Genomic DNA, 22,924 nt, shown 5'->3' with positions numbered 1-22,924 from the left:
CAGCACCTTGTCTAGCCAGTGAGGGCTGGGTTTGGTTTTCACGAGTGAGACTATTTCCTTCTGGCCAGGCGGGGCTCCCCAGATAGGGCTGAGGCCAGAGCAGGGCCTGAGACGCTCACGCCAAGCCATCTGGGGCTGGACATGCAAGTCCGTACTCTCTTGTGCTTGGGGACTCTGGGGTTCCCTTGGGCGCTGCAGGGTTTGTTTTCCTCTAAGTTATCTCATAAAACTCCTTTGAAAACATGTCAATCTTGTCTAAGGGCAAAGAGGCGTTCATGGCCCACATCCAGCCTAAGAGAGGCAGATGTTATGGCTGCTGGGGCCCTCCTGAGCCAGCCTGCAGGACATGGGGTCCCAGCAGCCCCTCCATGGGGCTTGTGCTGGGCTCAGCATCAGCCTGGGGTCACGTGGAGCTGACACCGTGCCTGTCCTGCCCCCATTCAGCCCAGCTGCTGGGCTCCACCCCCACCTCTGGGTGAACAGATCAGCCTGTCAGTGTGGCGGCAAGTGCCAGAGCCCATCTCCTACATGGCTGGGATGTGTTCCCTGTGGCCTGGAGTGCAGAGGCCAGACTGAGGCAGAAGGAGGTGGCCAAGACGGCTTAGGTGGGGTCGAGGGGGAGCTGCTGTTGAAGGCAACAGCTTCAGTTGACTCACCCTCAATTTCTGCTTCTGTTTCCCATCCATGCTGACCCTGGCCACCCAGTCACCTGCCCACAGCCCCCATCTTTGCTGGCCCTGGTCACCCTGTATCTGCCTGTGTCCCCTTGTCCACTAACTCATATCCTGGATATCACTTGACTTCTTCAAAGGAAGAAGATTCATCCCTTACCAAGGTGACTTTAATTTTATTGTCTGTTTATTTGAAGATTCATTCAGACTCAATGAATTTGCCAGGTTGGGCTCTGAGGCCTCCAGGGACTAATGGAATTTGGGGAAACTGAATCAAAAACAGTGATATAGCCCCAGCCTGACTCTCTTTGCCAAAACACATCTGATTTAACCACTGTGGGGCCTTGGGGTGAGACTCTGGGTCCCCCTGGAGGTGAGAAGAGAGGTCCTGGGCTTGGCAGGAGCTGGAGAGTGTGATGCAATCGGTTGTGTGGTCTCCCACAGGTGACCCATGGGCTGAGGGCGTACGATGGCTTGTCCCTGCCTGAGGATGCAGAGACAATCACAGCTGGCCGGGCTGGCTGGAGTTATTCAGACCTTTCTGATGATGAGGACTTCCTGGCTGACGAGGCCTCTGGAGGTGAGCAGAGGGTCCTAGTGGCTGGGAGTGGAGGGGATGAGGGACGGAGTTGGGGTTGTCCTTTAAGAGGCCCCAGGACACTTGCCCAAGGTGACACCTGAAGAGACGGGCTGAGAAGGGGGGGAGGGTATATAGCTCAGTGGTAGAGTGTATGCTTAGCATGCACAAGGCCCTGGGTCCAATCCCCAGCACCTCCATTAAAAAATAAATGAATAAGTAAACCTAATTACCTCCCCCCTGCTCAAACAAAACAAAACAAAAACAAAACAAACAAAAGAGATGGCTAAGAAAGATACAGAAGCAACCTCAGTGTGCATCAGCAGATGACTGGATTAAGAAGATGTGTGTATATATGTGTGTGTATATATACCCACACACACACACACACATATATATATATACCCCATCTCTGTGTATACACAGATGGGGTGTATATATATATGTATGTATATAGTGGAATACTACTCAGCTGTAAAAAAAGAATGAAATTTTGCAGCTTGGAATAATGTGGATGGACTTAGAGAAGGTATTATGCTCAGTGAAATAAGTCAGAGAAAGACAAATACTGTATGATATCACTTATATGTGGAATCTAAAAACAGCAACAAACTAGTGAATATAACCACTAGAGCAAACTAGTGGTTACCAGTGGAGAGAGGGAAGTGGGAAGGAGAAAGGTAGGGTGAGGGGAGTAAGAGGTGCAAACTATTAGGTTTAAAATAAGCTACAAGGATATATTGTAAAACATGGGCAATATAGCCAATATTTTACAATCACTGTAAGTGGAACATAACCTTTAAAAATTGTGAATCCCTATACTGTACACCTGTAACTTTAATATTGTACAGCAACTATACTTCAATTAAAAAATATATTAAAAAAAGAGGTGAGCTAAGAGCTACCTGCATCCTCAGCCCTGGTCCCGGTGACTCCAGGATCCTCCACTTAAAACCATGTGACCCTGGGCTGGTGGCTGCTTCTTCTGACGGCACAGGATGAGCAGGACCTAAGGGGAAGGTGGTAGGCCATACACAGTAGAGGGTGATTACCACTCCCTCCTCCACTTCCTCCTGTCCTCACCTGGAGGCCAATCTGACCTGGCCCCGCCCATCCACTCCGTTCTTGGTCCACACCCTCTGTGATGGATGCTTCTAAGCCAGCTTTTACAGGCTAGCCCTCCCTGGGGTGGAGAGGAGGCAACAGCTATGTTTTCATGACCTTCCCCACTGTGTGCCACATACCCAGAACAGTGCCTGATGCTCAGTAGGTACTCAACAAAGATTTGCTGTTGCTAAATAAGTCTCTCTTTTGTTTGCAGATGGCGTGGGCAGTGGGGACCTGGGCAGTGGGGACTTCCAGATGGGTAAGTGTCTGGGGGCATCCCACAGGCCCCTATCCTGTTCCTGGGGGAAGCCCCAGAGCAGGTCTTCCCAGCCACAGAGGCTCCATCTCCTGGGCTGATGGCCTTGAGGGCTCCTTGGGCCTGCAATGGGAATGGTCTTGTCCCTGCTGAGTGACAATTGTATGTGTTGGTTGGCCAGTCCCTGCATGGTTGGGGGTGGCCAGGTTTCTGTGCCTGCCTGTGCTGGGAAATGCCAGGTTCTGGTGGGGACTGAAAGTCAGCTGCTCAGCATTCAAAGCCAAATTCTCACCTCCCAGGGCAGCTTAGCTGTGGAGTCCTTCCCCAGAGCCCTCCTTGGGGGTAACTGCTGCAGAGCAGGGGGCTCCAGGTAGGGGTGGACATAGGCATTCTGGCAGGCCAAGAGCTGGACCTGGGAGGGAACCTGCCTTAGGTTGGGTCACCTGCTGGGAAACCAGGTGTTCCTGGGTTGGGGAAAGCGGGCAAGTCTTCATGGATGAAAAAGGAATCAGGCCTCTGCAGCTGCCCACACTGCCAGCACTCCAAGTGCACCGTCAGAGCAGGGGATGGCCCAGCACCAGGGTGGGGGCTCAGAGTCCCTCCCACCTCCCACCCTGGGATTCTGGGTAGAGAAGGAACTACTGGGAACAAAGCCCAGCAGCTCCATATGGTTCCCACTGCCCTCTCTGGGAGCCATCGCCTAGGGTCTGTGATCAGGACCGAAGATGGAGCTCAGCTCAGAGTGACCACTCTGCGGCCGCACTGCATCCATTGCTGCCCACCCAGCAGGCCCGGGCCTCTCCAGGGGTGGGGTTGCCTCCCTCACGAGTATCCAAATGCCAGAAGGTGGCATCCTACCTGGGCCAGTACAGACAGGAGGGTTGGTCCCTGGGTGGCATGGTCTTGACTGTGACCTCCCAGCACCTGGGACTCAGATACTGCCTGAAGCTTTTCCACGTGTGGCTACAGATGCCTGGGAGCCAGGTGAGGCCTGTGCACACAACCCACACCCCAGAAAGGCCTGTGCTGATACATCCCTGGGAGCTGCCTCTTGCCAAGCCAGGCCTGCCTGCTGAGGCCCTGGTCCAGTCCACCCTGTCTATTCAGAAACATCTTGTGCCCCTCCCACAGGGCTGCTCACTGTGGCAGCCCTGCCCACTCTGAGCCATCCTTGGTGCTTGCTAGCCCACCTCCTCCCATGAGAAGCAGCTGTGAGGTTGGAGGAGGCAGAGGAGGGGGAAGGTGGGGATGGAGAACAGCAGCTGGGGAGGGCCCCAGGGCAGGGCAGGAGCCTTTCCTTGTTAGTGGGGCTGATCTGTGGGAAGATGTGGGCCTTAGGCCCTCCAGGCCCAAACACTGGCACCAGCCCACTGCCCTTGGGGCAGGTCCAGGCAGCTGGAGGCAGAGATATGTCTCCCTGATTCCTAGGGTCAGTGTGCCTGCTTCAACCTTGTCTCCTTACTCTGGTAGGAAAAGACCTTCCTGACCATGATGGGGCCATGTCTGGCCACCCGTTGCCTGGCCCAACCCCGGATCCTGGAATGTAGCCCTGAAACGGCTCCTCCCTCTCCTGTTCCCTCAGGCAGGGTTGTGGCTCCCCTTGGCTCCATCCCAGCCCTGTCCCACCCCACTCCCATATGCCAGTACCCCTCCCTGGCAGCCCCTGGATCTGCCTCCCCTCCCCAGGGACACTTACCACCCTCCCCCTCACCCAATTTCTTTCCATCTTCTGACCGTCTCTTTATCTTTCCTGCTCTTGTCTGTCCTGCTCTGACACCTGTCCCTGTGTCTCTCCTGCTCCCTCCCTCCCCTGCCTTGGGCTGTCTCTTTCCTACTCTGTGTCTCTGTCTCATCTGTGTCTCATCCTTCTGTCCCATTCTGCCTTTCTCCCTTGGTCTCCTGGACTCACCATCTCTGCTTTCATGTCTCTGTCTTTCCCTCTCTCCCTTCTACCTTTGTCTTTTCTCTCTCTTCTGCTCCCCACCACTTTCTCTCTGTGTCTCTGCCTATATCTCTCTGTGTGTCTCTGTCACCATTTCTGTCACTGTGTCCATCTGTCTCTGTGTCACTGTCTTCATCTCTGTGTGTCTCTGTCATTTCTCCCCTCTGTCTCTCTCCACCTCCCTGCTGTCTCTGCCCCTCCTCGACCCCTCGGCTCTGCTGCTCCACTCTGCAGGCCCTGGGCCACCCCTGGGCCGCCCTCCTGGGGCTGGTGTGATGGTCTCGGAACCTGATGAGGAGTCTCCTCTCAGTAAGTGCCTGGCCCGGGACTCGCTCCTGCTCTCCCTCCCGGCCCTGTTTCCCACCTCTTCCTCTCACTCCTTTCTCCTTCCTTCCCTCCTCCTCCCCAGCTTGCACTTGTCACACTTGAGGCTCAGAGGCATCTCCCTGCAGGGTCTAGGGCCAGGCCAGCTGCTGCCCTGCCCCAGCTGGCCCCGCCTTCTCCCCTGCCCCTGCTTGGGAGGCAGCCAGGCCCCATCTGGGCACTGGATCTAAGCAGTGGGCCGGGCTCCTGGTGTTCTCCCCTCAGGGTGGCAGTTAGCAAGACAGGTGCAGCCACCCCTCTGGGGAAAGGCCCTAGAGTCTGGAGATGACTTATATCCACCTCGGGCCTGGCTGATCCTGAATGCCCCCAGGGGACCCGGAAGGACCCGGTTGGGGTTTGGGGCCCAGGTGTGTGGGAGGAGTCCTGTTGAGCAGGGGCTGGGTATAGGTGGGGTAACCGGCTCCGGGGCTGGGCTGGGGGTTGTCAGGTATCCATTCCCCACCCCAACCCCGGGTGCGGGACAGCTCTGGGCCTCTCGTCCCTCCAGCCTCTGGCTCCAAGTGAGCTCTCCAGATGGGGTCAGATGAGGGCCAGCAGGGAGAGGGCTGGCTGCGCAGGCACCCAGAGAACACTCCCACCCCCAGGCAGCATCACCCCCTGACAGCCTCCTCGGCTCTGGGGGCTGGTTCCTGAAACAGACACCTTCTGCCCCAGCCCTCAGATACTTGCCACGGGGAGGCTACTCAGGGTGGGAGAGGGAGGGTCTCACTCTGACCTGCTCTTAGTCCAGGAGAAGGTGGGGCCTGGGGTCAGGCTGGAGGGCCTGTGCCCTTCCCAGGCCCTAGTAGAAAGGGGCTTTGTGGAGCCCCTGCCCCCTCCTCCAGGAGTGGGCACATTCCTGGGCAGAGGCCCGGCCTCCTCGCCCGCGCTGAGCCGTGGGGCTGAGGCCAGGGGCCGGGGTGGGGGACTCTCAATGGGCCTCTGTGCTGGCTCACAAGGGGCCTCTGTGGCGGAGCTCACTGCCTGCCCGGCACCCAGGAGTCCCGCCCAGCACAGCCCCTAAGGTTCAGAGCAGGCAGCGCCGCCCTCACCAGCACCCTCTCTTGGTGCAAGAGTTCACTCGGACAGCTTGCTTGGCTGCCCCATCCTTTCCCCCAGGGCCTGCTCCATGAGCCGCAGCAGGGGAGGGTCCTGGCTCTGGGGGCTTGTGCACCTGTGGGCCTGACAGAGTGAAGGGGAAGGACAGGCCCAGCCGGTGCCACTCCCTGCTCTGCTACCTGCACACTGGTCATCTGTCACTTCTCTGAGCCCACTTCTGCCTCAGGGACTTTGCAGCTGCTGTTCCCTGTACCTGGAATGCTCTTCTCCCAGATGCCTCCCAGTGGTTCACTCTTCCTTCAAGCCTTCTCCTTGAAGATAGGCCTTCTTCTTGAAGATAGGCCTTCTTGGCCACCCTGGGAAAGTAGCAACCTACCCCCACCCCAGCATGCCCTCCCCCAACTCTTATTTTTTCCCCATAGTCCATATGTTCCTTGCACATTTATTTTATTTCCTTTCTCCTCCCCTTAGAAGTGATCTTCCTGGAGACAGGAATTGTCATCTTTGGAGTTCGCTGCTGTATCCCTTGACCCTAGAGCACCGCTTAACATATAATAGGGCCTCAATATAGAATTGTTAAAGCGATGAATGCCTCTCTCAGATGGGAAGAAATAAAACCGAATCCATGCCTCAAGTTTGTCATAAAAGACCAGAGATGATAATTAGGGAGACGACAAGCTCCTAGTGTGTGCCAGATACTGTTACAAGCATTTTACATTTGTTATTTCATTCTCACAACAGCTCTCTGGGGTGGGCACTACTATTGTCCCCATCTTATAGATGAAGAAACTGAGGCACAGAGAGATTAAGTAACTTGCTTGTCATAGGACTGTAAGTGGCAGTTTTTCTCCAGAGCTGAGCTTTTAACCACCAAGCTACACTGCCTCTTATATAGTAATAGCTTATGTTATATTGCACCTACTATGTGCAAGGCTCTGTTCTAAGCACTTTGTACATATTTAAGTTAATTTGTAACTCATTTTAACTCACTGTTTATAATTTACACCTCAATTCATGAACATTATGAGAATTAATGCATAAAATAATCTTGTACATAAAATAATCTTTGTGTGTGTTTGTGTGTGTGTGTGTGTGTGTGTGTGTGTACACTAGTCTGTGTATACCATAGGTATGTTATGGATTGATTCAGCATCTACTGTGCACCAGGCTCTAATCTAAGCACTGTGTATGTGTGTGTGTGTACATACACATATATATATATATGATTCATTTGCAACTCTTATTAACTCACATTCATAACTTCTGTATGAACTCATGAACATTATGAGATTTAATATGTATAAAATGTATATAGTAGGTTCTTGAGAAACAGTAGTTGTAAGTGTATCCTCACACTAATCTTCTATGAATTTATTCAGCCATCACTTATTAGGTACCTACTGTGTGCCAGGCACTGTGCAGGCACTGGGGGTACAGGGTGAATGAGTTCTAAGGTCCCCCCCCCAATCAAATGTATAACCCAGCAGTAGAGAGAGAAAGATGACAACAGCTTCCAATTCTCTAGCACTTGTTTCTTGCCGGACACTGCATCTAAGTGTGCAGGGAGCTGGGCCTGTGAGCATGGTATCATTTATTCCCCACAGCAACCCAGTGCGGTAGGTGTCATTAATATCCTCATTTGACCAAGGAGGAAGCAAGCTCAGAGAAGTGAGGTCCATGCCTGAGGTGTGCTGACCTCAGAACCCATGACTTTCATGAGGATGCTCTAGAAGCCGTGTGTAACCAGGCAGGGGCTATGCGACTTAGGGTAGAAGGTGCTTTGATAGGAAAAGCTGAGGGCTGGGGGAGCCCAGAGGAGGGGTCTTTAACCTAGCCAGGGTTGGGGAAGGAGGGCAGTTCAGGCAGTCTTCTTGGAGGAGGTGATGGCTGAGCTGCGCCCTGAGGGATGAGGAGGGACTGACGTGAACCATGGAGAAGCATGTCTCAGTCACTCTCAAGTAATTTCTGTGCCAGGCTCACCCCCTCTGGAAGCCACCTCTTCTCACTAAGCCTTCCTCTGAGCCACTGGCGGTCTCCTTTTCTGCACTTTTGCTTGGTGTCTGGGTCAGGACATTTTCCCTGCTAGTTGAAGCCCCTCACTCAAGGGTGGGGCTTCGGCTTTGACCCCTGGGCAGGCCTGCCAAGGCCACTGCAGCACATGCCCCTACAGGCAGTGCTGGGCCTAGCTGTGGGGCACAGGTGTCAGCCTCAGCAAGAGGCCTCTGCGAACCATCCCCCCATTGGGACCCACTGGCCCAGCTGCCTGAGGCCACTACCTGCCAGGCTGGATCCCTCACAGTGGTGCCCTCCCCTACCTCCTCTTCTGCAGTTTATTTCCGAGCCCTGGTAAATTTCACTCGCTCCATCGACTACAGCCCTCAGCTAGAGGATGCCAGCTCCGAGGAGTTCCGAGAGGTGTCCGAGGCTGTGGTAGACACGGTGAGGTGACGGGGCTTTGGGGAGCTCCCCAGGTGTGGCAGGGCAGGACCGAAGCTGGGGTGAAGGGGTCTGGAGGCTGATGGTGCTGTGTCCCTCTGCAGCTGGAGTCAGAGTACTTGAAGATTCCTGGAGACCAGGTTGTCAGTGTGGTGTTCATCAAGTGAGAAGGGTCCCCTGGGGGCTGGTGAGGGACTGACAATGATGGGGAGAAGCCTGGGTGCCAGGAGGTGAGGCAGGAGAGGCCTAATGGGCTGAATCTCTATTGGTGGGAATTTGGGAATTGGTGGGTGGTCAGCTTGGACCTTAACTTGCCCTACTTGGGGTCCAGGCTATCCAGGAGCAGGGGCGGAGCCAAGAGATCAGGCTTGAGCATCAGGCAGGGGGCCAAGGGAGGAGCTGAGACCGCAGGCATCTTCCTCACCCTGCTGCCCTGCCCCATGCCTATCCCTAGGGAGCTGGATGGCTGGGTCTTTGTGGAGCTGGATGTGGGCTCCGAAGGGAATGCGGACGGGGCTCAGATTCAGGAGGTGCTGCACACGGTCATTTCCAGCGGCTCCATTGCCTCCTACATCACCTCTCCCCAGGGATTTCAGTTCCGGCGCCTGGGCACAGGTGAGCCCATTCTGGAATTGGGGGCACCTTCTCCAGTTTCTCAGACTCATGTGGGCCCCCTTTCAGTGTCCCCACCATGGGCTTTCCTAGCTTGGGCTTGCACACCACTAGGGACAGGGAGCTCACTACCTTAGGGGTCTGCCCCATCAATCTTTATGCAATCTTGGCTTGGGATGAGCAAAACTGTTTCCTCTAACATGTACCCATTAGACCCAGTTTCTGCTCTCTCTCTCTCTCCCTATTGACCTCTCTACATTGACGATAGGTAGTAATTCCTTTCTTCATATACACTTTCCTGTCCAACACACTTTTGTGTTTCACGATAACTGACAATTATTTACTGAGCACTGACTATGCACAAGGCACACCATGAGGCCCTGACTCCAGCCACCCATTCAGTCTTCACAGTAATTCTTATGAAGTAGATATTATTTCTCCTGTTTTAGAGATGAGGGCACTGAGGCCTAGCAAGGAAAAATGGCTTGTCCAAATCCACAAATACAGACAGTACAAGTGCCAGAGTTTGAACCAAACCCTGCGTCTATGCTGGTCTTGCCAGAACCTGTGATGAGATGGGATGAGAAACGCAGCTCAGAGAGTGTAGGAAACTGGCCCCAAGTCACACAGCTGTTGGACACAAAGGCTTGGCCTTTGTACTCTCAGTCGGCCCAGCTCTTTAATTTCACTGCCCGCTCTGTCTGCTGTTTCAACTCCCTGAGTGTCTTCTCTGGGTCAGACAGTCCCAGTTCATTCCTCCCAGGCTGCAGTCCCCACTCCATCTCAGTCCTCTCTCTCTGGGAAGTCTTTAACATGTCGCCATCCCTGACTCAGTGGATCCCAGAAAGGAACAAACCCCAACCCTACCATGGTGTAACCCAATCGAAAAAAAAAAAAATAGTGAAACCATCACTTCCCTGTTCTGCACATGAAACCTCAATCAATGCACCCAAAGATCAAGTTTGTTCTTTGGCATCCCGAGGCCCAGGTGTGAAGATTCCTGGGGGTCTAGTCTTCTCCTCACTTTCCAATGAGTCTCCTGACTAGGGATGGTGGGATGGGCCTGGCTCAGCCCTGCAGCCCACAGCTCCCAGGTCCCAGGTGGGATGGCTGCTGATCACACCTTCCTTTCCAGCACAGACACCCCCGCCCCCCTTGGCCGCCGTGGCGGCTGCAGCGACACCAGGTGAGAGTGTAAGCCAGACCCAGGCCCAGCCGGGTAACTAGAGAAGTTAATGGATGGAGGGGAAGGACAGGATGAGGGCACAATGGCTGGGCAGAGCCCTCAGGCCACCCCTCCTCCCCTTCCTCCGCATCCTCGCTAGGCCTGGTGGTGGCCTGCACATGTGTGATGTAGTGGCTGCATGGTGTGGCATGTTAACCATGTGTGGGGTCTGTGTAAGGGGTGGGTGAGGCCACGACCACATATCCCGTGTCCCACGTGTGATGTGGATGTGTCCACCACGTGCTCTCTGCCCTCACCAAGTCTGCCAGAAACCACGTCGCCTTACACGGAGCACCAGAGCCCACTCTCAGCCCTGCAGTGGCCATGCCACCCGTGACATTGCCCACTAACCTTCTGCCTGCCTCTGACTCCCCCCAACCCCCACAGTGCCTCAGGTCTCAAGGGCCTGCACCGAGGCCGAGTTCGCCTGCCACCGCTACAATGAGTGTGTGGCCCTGGAGTATCGCTGTGACCGGAGGCCTGACTGCAGGGACATGTCTGATGAGCTCGATTGTGGTGAGGGGCTTTCCAGGGACACAGTGACCTCCAGACACCAGGGGAGGGCCAGAGTCTGCCTGGGCCTCCAAGTCCATCTGGGGCTGGGAGGGTTTGCTGCAGGCAAAGGGGTTCGAGGGAGGTGGGCAGGGACACAGGAGGAGTAATAGCAGGGTCAGGGCCTGGGGAGTGTGGGGGGCCAGGAGTGAGGAGCCACTGCTTTGTGCCAACGCCAAGCGGGCTCTGTCCACAGAGGAGCCAGTCCCAGCGCTCAGCTCCCTGCCACCCCGTCTGGTGGAGACACCACCTTTACCGCCCCAGCCGGAGGCAACCACCACACAGCTGCTACCAGCCACCCCTGCTCCCCAGGCTCTGTTCCCTGGTCCAGACAGGCCTGTGCCCTGTGGGCCCCACGAGGCCACATGCCACAGTGGGCACTGCATCCCCAAAGACTACGTCTGTGATGGGCAGGAGGACTGCAAGGACGGCAGTGATGAGCTGGACTGCGGTGAGGGCTGGGCAGGGGTGCAGGTGGGGGTAGGGGGGTGGGGGGAATGGCCACGGGAAGGCCACTAGCTGAACCCCGCCTGGTCCACCCAGGCCCCACCCCGCCCTGTGAGCCCAATGAGTTCCCCTGTGGAAATGGGCACTGTGCCCTCAAGCTGTGGCGCTGTGATGGCGACTTTGACTGTGAGGACCGCACCGATGAAGCCAACTGCCGTGAGTGTCCCAGGGTCCACCTGGCACCACCCAACCCCCCTGCCCAGGCCTACTTCCCCCAGCCCCCACCCTTCTCCAGCAAGTTTATTTGCTGTCCCTGGCTGAGCGGTGAAGGCCCTGGGGACAAACTTTAAGGTTTATCTCTCTCTGACCCCAGCAGTAAGGACCCTGGACTCTGATCTGGCCTTTGTAGCAAGCAATGTTGCTAGACTGCCCGTGGTTAATGTCTCTTTATTTCTTTATTCTGTACCATTAACCTCCTTGTTATTTATGCTCATGTGTGGGTCAGGCGAGTGACTAAGAGGACTTGATACACCAGGGTTCCTTAATGGTCAGGTCCCCGATGTATGTGTGAGTCACAGCCTTTCCCTGATGGGCCTAGAGGTGTTTTTGTTTTTGATTTTTAATAGGGGGAGGTAATTTTAGGTTTATTTATTTGCTTATTTTTTTAAACAGAGGTACTGAGAATTGAACCCAGGACCTTGTGCATGTTAGGCATGCACTCTACCACTGATCTATACCCTCCCCAAGAGGGGCTTTTTTTTTTTTTTTTTTTGTCTAGGGCTGGTTCTGAGTTATTTGTTCCTCCATCTGCCCAACTTTTCATCCATGTAACCATTCAACCATCCATTGTCTGTCTGTCCATCCATCTTTGCAACATCCTTCCTCCCTCTTATCCATCTGTCCATCCATGCATTTATCCAACTATCCATCCATCCATTGTCTATCCTCAAGGCTCTTCATCTACCTATCTTTCCAACATCCTTCCTTCTGTCCATCTCACCATCCATTCTATCATCCATCCATTGTCCATCCATCCATCTGTTTGTCCAACATCCTTCCTCCTATCTGTCTCTTCATCCACCCATTCATCATCCATCCATGCATTGTCCATCTTTCCAGCTCTCCAGCCAGCCAGCCATTCATATAGCCAACATCTTTCCTTCCTCCTATTCATCTCTCCAGCCATCCACCTACCCATTGCCCATCCATCCATCTGACACCGACCTATGTAGTCAATGTTATAGAAATTATGACTGTTAAATAGGTGAGACTGGAGAGTCAGAGATCCGTATCAGGTAGCATTGTGAATGCCTTTCCCTGTGAGGTGAAGCCTGGGGCTTGTTAGTCCAAGATTGAGGATACTCTTCTAATCATTTCTCTGTGATCTTGGGTCACATGTCTGAGTGCATGTTGACATTCCCACCGTATGCTGGTCCTGCTTCTCCTCCTGGCCTCCCCTCCGCTTCCCCACTCTGCAGCAGACTCTGGAAAGAGGCAGCATCATGCCGCAGACTGGCAGAGTCTTGTGATGCCCTTCTGTCGCTCTAAGCTTGCCTGACACCATGGCCACTTGGGAGAGAGAAGTAATTGAGGGTTTTAGTTGAAAAGCCCTTCTCAGAGGCATCTTCCTGGGAACAGTCTAAGGAAGGCCAAGTCCTTGGTGACAGAGTGTGTGAAACAGAACGTGAAAGCTGAATGGCTTTGGGGGCTCATAGAGTGTCGGGGCTGAAGCCCCTGAGGTTAACGTCAGTAGGTGGCCGCCTCCTGGCCTCCTCTTCGTTCCTTCTCTGTGGACAGGTGGCCTCCCCTCCTGTACCACTCTGCCCTCTCTGTCCCTGCCTGTGTGTCTGTCTCAAGTTCACTCTCCCTTTAGAAGAATGTCAGGTACCATCTACTGGAGATGCCTAGCTGGGACCTCTGGCCAGTCCATCAGTAGCTGCCTTAGGTTGGGGCTCCGAGGTTCAGGAAGGGTCATGGGGTTGCTGGGCCAGTTAGAGGTGTCCAGAGCAGCAAGGTCCAGGCTGTGGCAGGCCCTTGCACATCCTTTCCAGTAGAGAGAACTGCCCAGGTATTACCGGTATCCAGAGATGCTGGCAACTGGGGCTGTGCCTTTGACTGGGGGTCTTGTGTTTCTCCGGTGGCTGCATATAGGAGGGGCTGAGTGTGATGTGCCAAGTAGAACTCTGTTTCAGGCAACGCAGGTAGAAACTTGGTGATGGCTGTTGGATGGCTGACTGGTGACCATGACATTGTGGGTAGTCGTGGCAACAATGTCTGGGCTTGGCCAGGGCAGCTGTGTGTCACGTGGGCAAGATGAGAGAGTGATCCTGGGGACACCTGGGGAGGGTGGGCAAGGTAGCCTGTTGGGTATAGGTGGGCAGTGGGGGCAGTGCCGGCTACCCACACCACCTGGTTCTGTCCTCAGCCGCCAAGCGCCCCGAGGACGTGTGCGGGCCCACGCAGTTCCGCTGTGTCTCCACAAATGCGTGCATCCCGGCCAGCTTCCACTGTGACGAGGAGAGCGACTGTCCCGACCGCAGCGACGAGTTTGGCTGCAGTGAGCAGGGATCTGGGGGGCAAGCTCTGGGCCCTGGGCCCCGGGCCAGGTTCTGGGTTCCGGGTGCCCTTCCCCACAGTCTGTCCTCCAGCCTGGCTCCTCTGTGTCATGCCCCCTGCTCCTCCTCTCTTTGCCACTCACACCCCTCATTCCTACTCCGGTCTCCCAGTGCCTCCCCAGGTGGTGACCCCTCCCCAGGAGTCGATCCAGGCTTCCCGGGGCCAAACGGTGACCTTCACCTGTGTGGCCATCGGCGTCCCCACCCCTATCATCAACTGGAGGCTCAACTGGGGCCACATCCCCTCTCATCCCAGGTGCGGTTCTGGGCCTGGGCAGGGGCTGCGGACTTGGGGGCGGCTGGACCCATGGACGAGGCCTGACCACACCTGTCTTGGGGCCCACCAGGATAACAATGACCAGTGAGGGAGGCCGTGGCACGCTGACCATTCGCGATGTGAAGGAGGCAGACCAGGGTGCGTACACCTGTGAGGCCATGAACGCCCGAGGCATGGTGTTTGGCATTCCCGACGGTGTCCTGGAGCTCATCCCACAGCGAGGTACGGCCGATGGGCAGGTGGGCACTGGGCGTGGAGCCAGGGCTGCCTGCCAGGGACCAGCTGCAGCCCACTCCCATGCCGCCCAGCAGGACCCTGCCCCGATGGGCACTTCTACCTGGAGCACAGCGCCTCCTGCCTGCCCTGCTTCTGCTTTGGCATCACCAACGTGTGCCAGAGCAGCCGCCGCTTCCGAGACCAGATCCATCTGCGCTTTGACCAGCCCAATGACTTCAAGGGTGCGTTGGTGGGCAGGCAGGTGACCGGGTGCCTTGGTGGGCGGGTGGCGGGCATCAGGCTCCGGCAGGCTTAGAGGGCAGGTACGGGAGAGCAGCACATGCCGGACAGATGTGGCCAGGTTCGGAGGGGACACAGGGTTGCTGAAGAAATGCTGAGCCCTGTAAGAAGAGCATTTTGGGGGAAACAAACTTTTTTAGGAAAAGCCAAGTCCACAGTTGGCATTTGCCCACATTAGGTGGTGATGAGGATGGGCTCTGGAGCCAGATTCCGGGTTCAGATCCTGACTCTGACCCTTACTGCCTGTGTGCCCTTGTCAACTTACTGTCTTGTGTCTCCATTTTCTCATCTACACAATAAGGATAAAATAATAACTTCCCAGGTTGTTACAAGGACATAATGGATTAATATGTGTAAGCGCCTGAGAATAGTGCTTGGTCTGTGGGATGTGCCCAGTAAGTCACCGTCGCCCTAATGTCATCCTCATCGTCCTCATCATCCTCATGCTAAGAGCCAGAGAGGTACCAGTGATCAGAGCGTAAGAGCCCAAGCTTTGGCATCTGCACCAGTTACTGCCTGTGTGACTCTGGGACTCGACTTCACTGGCCCTGTTTTCACAAACATAAAAGCAGGCAATTGAATTCAGTTCTCTCTGTCTCTGAGAGGCAGTATATTATGGACCCAGACACCAGATGGACCTGGGTGCAAGTCCCAGGTCTGTCCTTTATCATCTGACTCCAGGCAGCCCCTCATCTGACTTCCTTTATCACAGAGGATTAAATTCAATTAAAGGGCTTAGGTCCTTACACAGTGAGCACTCAACAAGTGTTGCCTATTATGTCCTTTCATTGGTTGAGGAGCCTCAGACTGACTCTTATAAAACTAATTACCTCCCAAAGTTGTCCCCAGTATTTTGGAATAATGACGGCCATGGTCACCATTTGTTAAGCACTCGGGCGGCACTGTGGCTTGACTCGTGGTCACTGGACAGTCAGTAGTCCTTGCAAGTGGGAGCTGTTTTTAATGTTTTCAGATGAGGACCCTGAGGCTCCGAAAGATTGTGGAGCTTCACTGGGGTCATGTAGCTGTTTAAAGGCAAGTTCGGAACCCAGGCCTTTTTGACTGGAATCAGGAGGGAAGGGTAGGCAGGGATTCCAGGCCAAGCATGTGGCCTGTATGTAGATGGTGACCAGGATAGAGGGGGCCTGAAAACATCCCTGGAAGGAAGGCCTGGTGCAGGGTAGCCTCATCTTGGGTGCTACGCAGATGAGGGGCTGGACTTCTCCATGGTTGTAGAAGTTACATTTAGGATCCCTCGAGGTGGCTGTCTGGAACAGGCACATGCATGGCCCTCACTCCTCCCCCTCGCCACCCAGGTGTGAACGTGACAATGCCCTCACAGCCTGGCACGCAGCCCCTCTCCTCCACCCAGCTGCTGATCGACACTGCTCTGCAGGAGTTCCAGCTGGTCGACCTGTCCCGACGCTTCCTGGTCCATGACTCTTTCTGGACTCTGCCTGAGCAGTTCCTAGGCAACAAGGTGAGGGGCAGGGCTGCCACCCTGGATGGAGAGGGAGCCGAACCCCTACACACATGCCCAGAAACTGCCCGGGCTCTACCCCCTCTGAAGCTGGGGGGCAGCAGGGCAGTATCCCCTCGGGGAAGGGTGTCATGCCCCAGCACAGCCCCCTGTGGACAGTGGCTCATTCATTCCGGGCCAGGTCGGGAGGAATGCTAACTCAGCCTTTGGAAAGCCCTCCTGGACCACTCCCCACGCCTGGGCAGGGTTCAGTGCCCCTCCTCTGGCCTCCCTGGGCACCTTGTACACAGCATTATCAGACTCCTCCCCCATATTGGACTGAGCACCCCAAAGGCAGAGCCCAAGCCCCACCCATCTCTGCTTCCCTGTGCCCAGCTTCATGCCAAGCACACAGTGAGCACCAGGTATGCAGAGTGAGGAAGGAGGGGGGTGACTGGACACATAGTGGGCATCAAGCATGCCCACAACCGCCCCTGATCTGCCCTGTCTTGGCCAGGTGGATTCCTACGGTGGCTTCCTGCGCTACAAGGTGCGCTATGAGCTGGCACGTGGCATGCTGGAGCCAGTGCAGCGGCCAGATGTGGTCCTTGTGGGTGCTGGATATCGCCTGCTCTCCCGCGGCCACACTCCCACCCAGCCGGGTGCTGTGAACCAGCGCCAGGTCCAGTTCTCTGAGGTGTGTGGGGCCTGAGCCCTCGGGGCTGGGGGTGAAGGGGGTATAGGCTGGGCAGATGCTGATGCATGACCCCTGACCTTCGTCCACACCCAGGAGCACTGGGTGCATGAGTCTGGCCAGCCCGTGCAGCGGGCGGAGATGCTGCAGGTGCTGCAGAGCCTGGAGGCCATGCTCATCCAGACGGTGTACAACACCAAGATGGCAAACGTGGGGCTGAGTGACATCTCCATGGACACCACCGTCACCTATGCCACCAGCCACGGCCGTGCCCACAGCGTAGAGGAGTGCAGGTGCCTGACCCAGCAGGGCCGGGATCACAGAGACCCCGGGAAGAATAGGGGAGAAACAGCAACGCCTCATGGTTTCTGTAGCTGCTGTCTTGGTCCTGTCCCTACAGATGCCCCATTGGCTATTCTGGCTTGTCCTGTGAGAGCTGTGATGCCCACTTCACCCGGGTGCCTGGTGGGCCCTACCTGGGCACCTGCTCTGGCTGCAACTGCAATGGCCATGCCAGCTCCTGTGACCCTGTATATGGCCACTGCCTGGTGAGTCGTGCCAGCTCACACTTGGACACTGGCTAGGGGCAAGGGCAGGGTGGGAGGTCCAGGCTGAGGCTTCCTTGTGCCCACAAGCTCAGCATAAGCCTCCAGAATGACTCTCATGGCTGCCAGGCAAGGCATCTTGACCTCTAGTTGTATTAATAGAGATATTATGTCCAGATAAGGGAAGCAAAGGTCCTAATCTCTTCTACCCTGGTCAGACCAATCCTGGAGAGCACTGTGTAAAGCATCGCCTTTAGCTGGGCAGCCTTAAGGGGAAGGAGCCTATAAGTCATACATTATTTCTTACAAGTGGTAGGGGGAGCTGGGATTGTAGAGCTGACAGAAAAGAAGGCTCTAACAGGGAGAGCTGTTATCTCCAAACCCCTGGAGAGCTGTCAGGGGTAGAAGGAGTGGCTTGCAGAGGGCAGATGGGCCAACGAGTGTGGACTGGAAGAGAGATGTGGGTTTAGGTCAATACAAAGCAGGCATTTGAAACCTTCTATGGGACAAGCTGCCAATGTGAAGTGATGAGCTCCCTGTCAGGGTAGAGCTGGATGTTCCCCTGATTCTGCAGAGCTGTAGGGTAATTCTAGCATGATGGGGGAGGCTGATCCCGACAGCCTCAACCGCCCACCTTCAAGGAGCCCATCTGGTCCAGTGCGTTGAGGGCAGAGGACTGCTCTGTAGAACCTGAACCACTCCCTCCCTTTCCTCCCAGAACTGCCAGCACAACACGGAGGGGCCACAGTGCAACAAATGCAAGGCCGGCTTCTTTGGCGACGCCACAAAGGCCACGGCCACTGCCTGCCGACCCTGCCCTTGCCCATACATTGATGCCTCCCGCAGGTCAGACCCAGCTTGGGATGGGACAGACATGGCTAGGGGAGCGGGCAATGCCTTAGGCTAGGGGCATCCTCTGGGCAGGGAGGTGGGAAGCCTGGCTTCACATCCTCACCTGGACACTAAATTATTCTAGGTTCCTCATGCTATCCGGGCCCCAGTTTCCTTTTCCATATAATGGGCCTGTCTGTCTTCCTAGTGTTGCTATGAGATCCAGAGTAGGTGGGCAGAGAGACAACATCCTGCCTCATAGCCTGCTGTATCCATGTGGACAGCAGTCACTCCTAGAGTGGGACTGTAGACCCTGGCCTGGCTCATCACTTCAGCCCTGCCCCATGTCCTGTCCACTTGATACCCACAGATTCTCAGACACCTGCTTCCTGGACACAGATGGCCAAGCCACGTGTGATGCATGTGCCCCAGGCTACACAGGCCGCCGCTGTGAGAGGTGAAGGAGAGATGGTGGAGGTTGGGGGAAGCAGGCCATATTGGGTGGGGGCATGGGCGTACCGCTGACAACCCTCCCTCCCCCACAGCTGTGCCCCCGGATATGAGGGCAACCCCATCCAGCCAGGCGGGAAGTGTAGGCCCACCAGTGAGTATTCCTGCCACCATCCCTGGCACCTCCCCAGGCTGCCTACCAGGCCACAGTCCCAGAGCCCAGCACAAACCCCATAGTCCTTGGGGAGCCACCCCACTTTCCCCCCATCTGCTCAGACTGTGTCTATCCCATCCTGCCTTCCCTGCCAACACCCACTTTGTGTCTCCAGACCAGCAGATCGTGCGTTGTGATGAGCGAGGCAGTACAGGGGCCTCTGGGGAGGCCTGCCGCTGTAAGGTACACATGTGCTCCCCTCCCCGACCCCAGGGGCCTAGGGTCCTGGCACACAGCTGGGAGAGGGAGGAGGGACACTCCATCCCCTCCATGGCTCCTTGGGCCAGTGGTTGGGAGCCTAGCTGCAGGCTGATGAGCCTGACCAGCCAGTCTCCCCCTCATGAGAGGTGGCTTGAAGCCAGGAAGGAGCACTGGTTTGGGAAGGCAGGTGACCTGGGTTCAAGTCTCAGGTCCTTTGCTAGTCATTCTTTGTGTGACCGTTGTATCCGTACTGCACCTTTGCTTTAACCATGCTTTCATTCTCACATTGACACAAGGGGATAAGTAGCAATTAGCATCACCAATTCACAGATGAGAAGAGGAGGGAAATCATTTGCATTGAGAGTGGTAGCATCAGGTATCTGTAGAAAAAAGAACTGGACAGACTTTGGAGTCTGGCATTTCTGACCTTAAATCCTAGTGTGGGTTAGCAAGCTGAGTTATCCAGTGTAAATAGTTTCTCATTCCTGAGCCTGGTTTTCCTTATGTGAAGCGCAGAGATATCACATACCTCTCAAGGTACTCAGAGATGTTAAATGAGGTGCTGGTTAAACAGAAACTAGCACAGTGCATGAAACACTACATAAATAGTAACTAATTAATTTAACCAAATTGCTATATTTCAAATCTAAATTTATTTGTGAGCCCCCTAGCAACCAAAAAGAAAAGAGAAAAATGATTGATTGTATTCTTGTTCACATGGTGGCGATCCCTTATACATGTGCTCGTTCCATGGCTGCCTCTGGCCGTGGTTCCCATCCAGAATATGGGTAGATTAGACCAGAAGCTCCAGGCAGCCCCTCCAGGGGCCACCCTGCAGCTCCCAGCTCTCTGCCTGCAGAACAATGTGGTGGGACGCCTGTGCAATGAGTGTGTCGCCGGCTCTTTCCACCTGAGTGCCCACAACCCCGACGGCTGCCTCAAGTGCTTCTGCATGGGCGTCAGTCGCCAGTGCACCAGCTCCTCCTGGAGCCGCTCCCAGGTACCTACGCGAGGTGGCTGGCTGGGCAGACGGGCGGGACCACCAAGCCCAGGGCTGAGTGAGCCAAGGGCCATCTCAGGCTGCGGCCCCCACCACAGCCTCTTCTCCCCCTCCCAGGTGCTTGGGGCCTCTGAGGAGCCTGCTCAGTTCAGCCTGACCAACGCCGCGGGCACCCACACCACCAGCGAGGGCATCTCGTCACCCAGGCCCGGGGAACTGGCCTTCTCCTCCTTCCACAGCCTCCTGTCTGGACCCTACTTCTGGAACCTCCCTTCTCGCTTCCTGGGGGACAAGGTGGGCAGGGAGTGGGAAGAGAGAGGGACTTCCAGGCAGCACGTTGTGTTTGGAGAAGAGGCTTAGAGGTGGCCGGAGCAGTAGCAGGGCCCAACAGTGGGGGCCCCAGCTGAGCACCTGTCCACCTTGTGTCACAGGTGACCTCCTACGGAGGAGAGCTGCGCTTCACAGTAACCCAGCAGCCCCAGCCTGGCTCCGCGCCCCTGCACGGGCAGCCATTGGTGGTACTGCAGGGCAATAACATCGTCTTGGAGCATCACACCTCCCAGGAACCTAGCCCCGGCCAGCCCAGCACCTTCACTGTGCCCTTCCGAGAGGTGAGTGGCACCCTCCCAGGACACCTCTGTGGGGGAGGCAGGCAGGCTCCCTGCTCCTGTCGCTCAGGGGTGTCAGGATGTCAGGGGTTACAGCCCATATGTCCTTTCCTTGGCAGCAAGCATGGCAGCGGCCTGATGGGCAGCCGGCCACACGGGAGCACCTGCTGATGGCACTGGCGGGCATTGACACCCTCCTGATCCAGGCATCCTACACCCAGCGGCCAGCTGAGAGCAGGTGTTTGGGGCAGGAGGGCAGGAGGGCGGGGGGGGCTTGGGTAGGCGGCTCCAGGCTAAGCAGTGGGATGCAGTACAGCCAGACGGCCAGCTCTCCCGCTTACGGGCTATGTGGCCTTTTTGTGCCTCATTTTCCTCAGCTGTAAAAAGATTATAACATTACCTCCCTCACAGGGCTTGTCTTATGTCGGGTTCCCTAGAAGCAAAGCCTGAGACGGATTTGGGTGCACATGATTCACAAGGAGAACCTGGGAGCGAGGGAGGGACACAGGAGAGGGAAGTGGCGAGGCAAGGAAGTGATTTCTGGAAAAGACCAGCCTCTGTCCCATCCCTTTGGAGCCCTGCAGAGTCATCCTGCCTTGAGGCAAAGGGACCTTTGTACCCTGGGTCAGTTTGTCATTGGTCACCCCAAGGGAGTGTGACCTCTTCTGGCAAGGAAGGCTTGTTCTCTGGAGAAAGTTACAGGTATAAGCCACTTACCACAGCCTTTGCAGCAGCTGGATGGATGCCCAGTCAGGGAGCTGGATGGGCTCCAGTTGCATCACAACAGGGCCGTTGGGAAGATTAACAAGGTGATCGCATATAGGACTCTAGGGATGCCTGGCACAGCACAAGTGCTCATTCATAGTGGGTCTTGCCACACCCAGGGTCTCTGGCATCAGCATGGATGTGGCTGTACCCGAGGACACCGGCCAGGACCCTGCACTGGAAGTGGAGCAGTGTACCTGCCCACCTGGGTACCGTGGCCCATCCTGCCAGGTGAGCCCTGGGCTGCACCAACCTGTCCAGTCAGCTCCCTCCATGGGCTCGCTGGCTCCTCCTCCCTTAGCTCTTCCACCTCCCCAGGCCCACCCCAGCCCCGCCACCCAGTGGTCCCTGCCCAGAAGGGACCCTGCTGAGGAAGTCCTTCCCACTGCCATCTCCCCCTCAGGACTGTGACACAGGCTACACACGCATGCCCAGTGGCCTCTACCTGGGCACCTGTGAACGCTGCAGCTGCCATGGCCACACGGAGGTCTGTGAGCCTGAAACAGGTTCCTGCCAGGTGAGTCCCACCCTCCTTCCTTCCTACCCCAGGGATCTGTGGCCTCCAGGGGCTCAGCCTCAACGCACGGTCTGCCCCCCAGGGCTGCCAGCACCACACAGAGGGTCCTCGGTGTGAGCAGTGCCAGCCGGGATACTACGGGGATGCCCAGCGTGGGACACCGCAGGACTGCCAGCCATGCCCATGCCACGGAGCCCCGGCCTCTGGCCAGTGCGTCCAGCCCCTGCCTGTACCTGTCCTTTCCTGAAATGTCCACTGCCCCCTCCTAGGTTCCCTTCCTCCGAGGACCTTCTGAGAGGCAGTGGATACATCCTGGCCTTACCACCTCTTTGGTGTGTCACTTTGTCTAAGATTTTCTTCCCTCTTGGGCCTCAACTTCCTCATCTGTGAAATGAGGATAATGCTGTACCCAACCCTGGCCCCTGGTGTGAGAATGAGATGATGCCCAAGAAACCCTTCGCGCAGTGCCTGGCACGTAGCTGGTGCTCAGGACACGTTAGTTCACATGCCTGCTCCTTCTCTCCCTCCTCCGCTGGTCCTGAAGGAAGAGCTACTGACCTTCTAACTGGAAATTTGCCCCCACACCCGCAGGGCCACCCACACTTGCTTTCTGGACACAGACGGACACCCCACCTGTGATGCGTGTTCCCCAGGCCACAGTGGGCGGCACTGTGAGAGGTGAGGCAGGCGCAGGCGGGGTGGGGAGCTTGCAGAAGGGGCTGCCCCTGGAGTCATAGTGGGCCCAGCCCTCCTGACCATGAGGGACCAGCAGCCTCTCACCCCCACTTTCAGAGACCCCGAGAAGACAGTCAGCTCCCCTCGCCTAAGAGCCTAAACCTTTAGTCTGGCATTTGAGGCCCTCAGAGATCTAGGCCTACAATTCACCTCCAGCCTCTGCACCCCCTGCCCCAGCCAGGCCAGAGTCTTCCCAGGAAACCCCTCTTTCTTGCTGAAATAGGTTGTGCCAGCACACTGGCTCTGTGAC

The 22,924-nt window shown here is 56.0% G+C and overlaps 1 protein-coding gene across 8 annotated transcripts in view; it reads left to right on the top strand.

The window, feature by feature from the left end:
- The window catches only part of HSPG2 (heparan sulfate proteoglycan 2), a 98,039-nt gene that overhangs the window by 31,693 nt on the left and 43,422 nt on the right, over nt 1–22,924 (top strand). For 4 of the 8 annotated variants that reach the window (XR_004325398.1, XM_032495393.1, XM_032495398.1 and 1 more), the window contains exons 2-31: nt 1,116–1,251; nt 2,570–2,614; nt 4,788–4,862; nt 8,305–8,414; nt 8,516–8,574; nt 8,866–9,026; nt 10,159–10,209; nt 10,636–10,764; nt 10,997–11,251; nt 11,344–11,463; nt 13,673–13,804; nt 13,974–14,118; nt 14,210–14,361; nt 14,451–14,597; nt 15,972–16,135; nt 16,632–16,811; nt 16,905–17,101; nt 17,209–17,356; nt 18,072–18,199; nt 18,555–18,641; nt 18,730–18,788; nt 18,964–19,031; nt 19,909–20,049; nt 20,167–20,343; nt 20,481–20,660; nt 20,777–20,895; nt 21,542–21,653; nt 21,826–21,939; nt 22,022–22,149; nt 22,531–22,617. Coding sequence is in view for 7 of the 8 variants with exons in the window: in XM_032495393.1 (XP_032351284.1) it covers nt 1,116–1,251; nt 2,570–2,614; nt 4,788–4,862; nt 8,305–8,414; nt 8,516–8,574; nt 8,866–9,026; nt 10,159–10,209; nt 10,636–10,764; nt 10,997–11,251; nt 11,344–11,463; nt 13,673–13,804; nt 13,974–14,118; nt 14,210–14,361; nt 14,451–14,597; nt 15,972–16,135; nt 16,632–16,811; nt 16,905–17,101; nt 17,209–17,356; nt 18,072–18,199; nt 18,555–18,641; nt 18,730–18,788; nt 18,964–19,031; nt 19,909–20,049; nt 20,167–20,343; nt 20,481–20,660; nt 20,777–20,895; nt 21,542–21,653; nt 21,826–21,939; nt 22,022–22,149; nt 22,531–22,617 (3,806 nt within the window). In the remaining variant the exon portion in view is untranslated. The remainder of the gene's footprint in view (nt 1–1,115; nt 1,252–2,569; nt 2,615–4,787; nt 4,863–8,304; nt 8,415–8,515; nt 8,575–8,865; nt 9,027–10,158; nt 10,210–10,635; nt 10,765–10,996; nt 11,252–11,343; nt 11,464–13,672; nt 13,805–13,973; nt 14,119–14,209; nt 14,362–14,450; nt 14,598–15,971; nt 16,136–16,631; nt 16,812–16,904; nt 17,102–17,208; nt 17,357–18,071; nt 18,200–18,554; nt 18,642–18,729; nt 18,789–18,963; nt 19,032–19,908; nt 20,050–20,166; nt 20,344–20,480; nt 20,661–20,776; nt 20,896–21,541; nt 21,654–21,825; nt 21,940–22,021; nt 22,150–22,530; nt 22,618–22,924) is intronic. The other 4 variants (XM_032495397.1, XM_032495396.1, XM_032495395.1 and 1 more) reach the window with 3 other exon arrangements.

Source organism: Camelus ferus, chromosome 13 (genome assembly GCF_009834535.1).
Source record: "Camelus ferus isolate YT-003-E chromosome 13, BCGSAC_Cfer_1.0, whole genome shotgun sequence".
Taxonomy (NCBI): Eukaryota; Metazoa; Chordata; class Mammalia; order Artiodactyla; family Camelidae; genus Camelus; species Camelus ferus.
The sequence above is the reverse complement of the archived record's forward strand: the minus strand, read 5'-3'. Positions and strand labels throughout refer to the sequence as shown.